General features: G+C 44.2%; 1 protein-coding gene across 2 annotated transcripts; it reads right to left on the minus strand.

Annotated features, from left to right (window-relative positions):
- Positions 1-660: 660 nt before the first annotated feature.
- LOC112274433 (putative inactive receptor kinase At2g26730) lies at positions 661-4368 on the minus strand. Of its 2 annotated transcripts, XM_073529893.1 has the most exons (6): positions 4228-4368; positions 3971-4042; positions 2839-3513; positions 1837-2678; positions 1419-1717; positions 661-1306 (listed from the first exon to the last, which is right to left on the minus strand). In XM_073529893.1, the coding sequence occupies exons 3-6, from the start codon at positions 3306-3308 to the stop codon at positions 872-874; spliced, it is 2046 nt and encodes a 681-aa protein (XP_073385994.1). In that variant the 5' UTR covers positions 3309-3513; positions 3971-4042; positions 4228-4368; the 3' UTR covers positions 661-871. The 2 variants fall into 2 exon arrangements, with proteins under 2 accessions (XP_073385994.1, XP_024359705.1); XM_024503937.3 differs by lacking the exon at positions 4228-4368 and having other exon boundaries at positions 2839-3508; positions 3971-4191.
- Positions 4369-5655: the final 1287 nt, after the last annotated feature.

Raw genomic sequence — 5655 nt, forward strand, 5'->3', positions numbered from 1 at the left:
GAATTCAATCCAAAAGCGTAGACAAAAGTCTGCATGTATTACTACATGAAATCGCATATAATACAAAATAAAACACTGGCTTCATTCTACCAGAAAACCTACAAAAACACAGATGAGGTTGAACAAGTTGGATGATCATTCCTCCATAGGCGCCACCCATTCAAGCTAACGATGGCTAAATATATGCAGAAGAAGTCCGTTAAAACAGAGCCAGAAAGAGTAGCAGATGCTTAATTTAGTGAAGGAAAGCCTTCATATCGATGAACTACCACCATCACACTCGGCAGATAAAACAAAGGTTTCAATGATTTTGTTTTTAGATCCGTTGTGTGATGTGGCTGGTGAGCAAGAGAGGCTGCCTTAACAGGTTACGAGTTCACATGTGCTGAATACAAAGGTTGCATATATGGAAGAAGTGACAGTTGTACTAAAGAGGACCAGCTTGTGGCAGAAGAGCTTCAAGGCTGCTGTGGTGTCGCTATTTCTCGGCAGTTCTTTGTTTCTGCTCCACACCTTCCTTGAAAATTAATAGAAGATAAGTTTCGTGCAGTAGTAATTTGAGAGACAGTTTTTAGTCCGACATGAGCTGAATCTGTGAGTACATCGGTCGAATTCAGTGGGATTGGTTTTTGGAAGCGACGGTAGTAATTGACAGCAATGTTCAATAATGAATCAATTACACAAACTTATTATTAAAACAATCAGTCTCGGCTTGAATGTTGTTTATCAGATCGCACCAATGATGTCAGTCGTCCACATTATGTACATCCGATCAACATGCGAATGACTACTACTACTACAACAACAATTTGTCAATGAGTCTCGATGCCACAAGCTCGACAAAAGGAAAACACAGAGGAATCGGATTTCTCTACACGTCAGGGCGCTCGGAAGGATTGTGAGAATCAGACGATGGGGCTGACGGCGTCTGGTGAAAGGACGGGGTGTTTTCCACCGAGTCCTGGTCTTTCTCACTACCCTTCGATTTTTCCTCGGAGACGCTCTCAGACTGTCGAGATGCTTCGTCGCCAGTGTCAGAGGAAAAAGGATGCACATCTTCGAGAAGAAGGTGCACATCGGCCATCTTCGGACGCCGGTCGGGAACGGCGTCAACACATTGCATGGCAATCTGCAGCATACCCACCATTTCTTCCTCGATGTTCTGATAGCGCATCAGCTCCAGGTCAAATACTTCAGCTGTCCATTCTTCTCGAACCACGGATTGCACCCAGCCTGGGAGGTCGATGCCTTCTTCGTTCATCGAAACTTGAGCCGGTGCTTTCCCGGTTAAAAGCTCCAGCAGTAGCTACAAAACCAACAGAATGGGAACGGTTACTGAAGGACGTGGAGAGTATTACAAGACAGGGACACGACTTTCGTGGACTTGAAGAGAGTGATTATGGTACAAGGAGACATACCACTCCGAAGCTGTACACATCGGACTGCTGAGTCACTTTACGAGTCTCGGAGATCTCGGGTGCTCGGTAACCGATTATTCTAGAAGAGGCAGATGTAGAACTAAGCAACTGTGCCAGCCCAAAATCTGATATACAAGCTTCTAGATCTCTGTTTAGAAGAATATTCGATGACTTGATATTTCCGTGCACGAATCTGGATCCTCCTTGAGCATGCAGATATGCAAGTCCTCTTGCAGCTCCAAGTGCAATTCTTACTCTGGTCACCCAATCCAGAGGTGTGCGGCTGCTGCCTCGGTTGCCTGCGAAACATGTAGCAGATAAGCTATGTCACAAATCTTAAGAAATCCATCAATTACAAGGTGTCTTGCTTAGTGTGCCGAAATACATGTCCAAATGTCACCGTGTCAAAAGAACTCACCATGAAGGAGAGCGGAAAGACTTCCCATAGACATGTAGTCATATACCAAGAGCTTCTCGTCTTTGGAAAAGTAATAAGCACGAAGAGGCACCAGATTCCGGTGCTGCAGCTTCCCGACTACTTCAATTTGTGCTTCAAAATCCTTCCTGCTAATGGACACATCTTTTAATCTCTTCACAGCCAAGATGGTCCCCTCCTCGAGAACCGCTTTGTATGCCGTTCCTGCGCTTCCCTTGCCCAGCACCTCGGCCGAGGCGCGCAACAAATCCTCCAGATCAAATGAGAACCTCTTCCCTTCAAAAAAGACCAATTTGTTGCGCTCCAGATCCCCTACAACAGAGCTGGAGAATTCCGCTCCCGGTTCCTCAACACCCTTGTCGCGCGCTTTCTCACGAGCTTTCCTAGGTCCTGCAGGTTCCGAAGAACTCCGCCAATTCTTGATTCGTTTCCAAAAGCATAAAAAAAGCCCGATGATCAAGAGTATTAGCAATACAATTCCACCGACAATGATGGCTGTTAAAGCAGTAGACGATAGCAGCTTTTGCTTCACTGTCGTCCCCGCTTCTGGCTCGGTAGTAGGGATGGGACTCGGTACTATTGCCAGCGGGCACACGGTGGCGAGAGGGAAACCGCACAAGCCAGGATTGCCCAGCAAAGGATCTGAGCCAAATCTGAATATACTTGCTGGTACAGGCCCTGACAAGTTGTTATTGGATACGTCAAATAGCGTTAAGTTCACCTGATTGAAGTCAGGAATCCTTCCGGAAAAGGAGTTGTTGCGGAGATTCAGCAAGTGAAGGCGTGTGAAGAGGCCAATCGCGTCCGGAATAGTCCCATTAAACCTGAAATTACAAAAGTACAACTAGCGAATCAGTCAATACCATTAGGAGAGAAGCCCCGGATAAGAACAAACAAATCACAACCCATCAAGCGATCCACAGTCAGAAATTCGAGGTACTACATGAAAAAAAATGAGACGCAAAAAAGAAAATTATAGCTGACCTGTTGTACTCCAAGCTCAAGTGCGTGAGCCGGGGCCAGAATCCAGTAAGATTTGGTACGGGTCCATAAAAATCGTTGCGCCCGAGGTAGAGTGCATGCACATGGTTGCAATTTCCCAGTTCGCCAGGAAATGGACCTGTCAACTGGTTGTTGCGCAGGCTCACAACTCGAAGCTCTGAGAGCAAGCTCAAACTGGAGGAAGGTATGATGCCTGTGAGCCCCTCACCAGGCAACCGAACTTGAGTGACACGGTCTCGAGAGCATATTATACCATTCCAGCTGCATGTTGAGGTCGTGTTTATCCAGTTCAGTTTAGTTCCTCTGGGGTCGAACACGTTTCTGAATGTGATAAGAGCTCTCGTGTCAGCTGCTAAGTCCTGGCCTGCTGAGCAAACGAAAAACAGGACCACCATAAATAAGATTGCGACATTGGCCGTACTTGACTCCCGATCACGGTTTCCCTTGGCCATCTCTGACGATCTGCTGCAGTCGTACAAGCTTGCTGGGCAGAGAGGGGGCTAGAATACTGTCATGACATCCTTGGTCTGGAGGAATGCATATCTTTCCAAGTGCGAGACAATTCGTCTGCCTCTACCCGAGATTCTTTCATGATCCTGAAGGTCGATGCAGGCTTCGACAGCTTCAACTACTACTGCAGTTCAACGGAAACCTGCACTAAGATCACAACTTTTACAACGTTAGACCTTACAAACCCTTCGCGCAATGCATCTGTTGGTTCACCTCTTCACTATAAATGTAAGGTGCTCATTTCCAGTAATGAGTGTAGCAGAATACCACTCGGGAAAAAAAAAAAAAAAAAAAAAAAAAAAAAAAACTTGGCCGAAGATATCTCCACGCCTACTACACTTCTCAAAACCTTTCAAGCATGGACATGGCCACTAACAGCGACGAATCTTGAATATTTAAATGTATAAGACAAAAAATTCAATTATCGCAGTAATCAATGTTGGCAATGGCTTTCCAGTAGAGACTGGGAAGGGAAACAAGAGCTCAAACGGAAGAGCCAGAGTTCTGTCTCCTGAAGTGCCCAAGAAAGGCCAGCAACGGATTCTGCAATTAGGAGAGTTGCCTTGTTCAGCATACAGAAGCACCAAGCTCGAGTATTACTCACCACGACAATGTGGAGCTTCAATTTCTATCATCTAGCTGCTGACCATCAATTGCAACTCCACACTCTCCCCCGCTGCAAGCCACCAGGACCACTTCACTTCAGCAGCTAATGCCTTCAGCTCGGACTCCAAAGCACCGACAGCCCAAAACTCAAACTAACACACAACCAACCTCCCGCGGCACTTATCACCCGTCTGCCTACAAAGAGGTCGATGCCCACTACAGAGATAGAAGTGCAACCAAACAGGCAGCCAGTACCAGAGCTGGGTTGGACCACAAGCTGTCCCGGCTACCTCAAGCAGGCTCCTCAAAGCTGGCCACAACGCCAACAGAAAGGGAGCTAGCGGCAAGTCCAAATCGCAAGTACAACGCCCCTGCAGCAACTTATCTTTCCGCAGGCAGTAGCCTGCAACGCAGCAGACGACTGTGGGATTATAATACAAACTGGGTGTGCTGGATTACGCATGTGTGAATGGCCGATAGCGGCAAGGGCAATGCCTCGTTCCTCTCGCCCACCTCGTCTAGAGCGTCACCTCGGCGTCAGTGGAAGCCATGCCGTTCTTCTTCAATGTTGCTCCCACCATGCTCCACCATGCCGCTGCTGCTGCAGGTGGAGCAGCAACCCATCCATCCCAACTCAACCCACCTCACCCAAGGGATTGTTCTGACACCCCCCCGGCGTCCCAACCAAGGCATCGCAGCCTCCTCCTCCTCCTCCATGGAACACGGCCAGCAGCAGCAGCACCGCAGCCATCCCCTTCATCATCAGCGAGAGTCCCCTTTGCTTGACTTCTTTGCTTGTGTGTTCCTCCTTCCCAGAATGCCTTCCTCCATGCCTGTTTCTGACATGCTGAAATGACCACCTTGAACGGGATTTCATTTCACTTTTCTTTTTATGTTTTCTGCTTCTTTTCCCTTTTGAATCCATTCATGATTTCATCCTACGAGGCAAAATCGGGTGACGTTGCTATCATGTGTGCATACAAAGTGTATTACAATGTCAAAACATTGTTCTAAGGTTCATTCATATTTTTGGGTCTTAATTTATTTTTATTTAGCATTTCAAGACTGTTTCATGTTTGTGACAGTGAATTAAGTTTTACAAAATGTAACTTTTTTGGTTTCAATAAATTCATTTACATCAAAAAGATGCTACTTAATGAGTATTTTTGAAAAATGGTAAAAAATTCAAGAATCGTAAGAGTAGAAAATATATTTGATTACAATAATACTTAGATATAAGATAGGAATAAAATAATACTTGGATTGTTCTAAAACTTTTATTAGCAAAATTTAAAAACATATGTCTTTTCATTTTATTCATGTTATAACATCTTGGTCTATAAAGTCTTATAAGTGAGGTTCTAAAATTGTAGAATGTTAAATAAAGTTTATAGAATCTTCTAAAAGATTATATATATATATATATATATTATGATTTTAAAAGAATATAAAGTTTCTAATAGACTAAAAATATCATAAAAAATTCTAAAAAATTATAAACTTTTTAAAATTCTACTAAATATATTTTTAGAGATTTTTAAAGAACCATTAAAAGTATTATGAATACCCAGAATATTTGAGAAGATTAATAAATATTCTTAAGTATATTTGAGGATATAATTTGTTATTTGTTTGTCACATCAATTCCTCTTTGAAAGGAATGTCATCCTTCTCAAATTTTGC

The sequence above is a fragment of the Physcomitrium patens genome, chromosome 21 (genome assembly GCF_059467195.1).
Source record: "Physcomitrium patens ecotype Gransden chromosome 21, ASM5946719v1, whole genome shotgun sequence".
In the NCBI taxonomy this organism is placed as follows: Eukaryota; Viridiplantae; Streptophyta; class Bryopsida; order Funariales; family Funariaceae; genus Physcomitrium; species Physcomitrium patens.

What these genes read in the sequence shown, in the direction of transcription:
- LOC112274433 (XM_073529893.1), bottom strand. Translation starts at nt 3,308, where the DNA reads ATGGCCAAGGGAAACCGTGATCGGGAGTCAAGTACGGCCAATGTCGCA. An exon ending in TTGAGCTTGGAGTACAACAG is followed by an intron (nt 2,679 to 2,838) that starts GTCAGCTATAAT and finishes TTGTAATTTCAG; the next exon opens with GTTTAATGGGACTATTCCGG. An exon ending in TCTTTCCGCTCTCCTTCATG is followed by an intron (nt 1,718 to 1,836) that starts GTGAGTTCTTTT and finishes CATGTTTCGCAG; the next exon opens with GCAACCGAGGCAGCAGCCGC.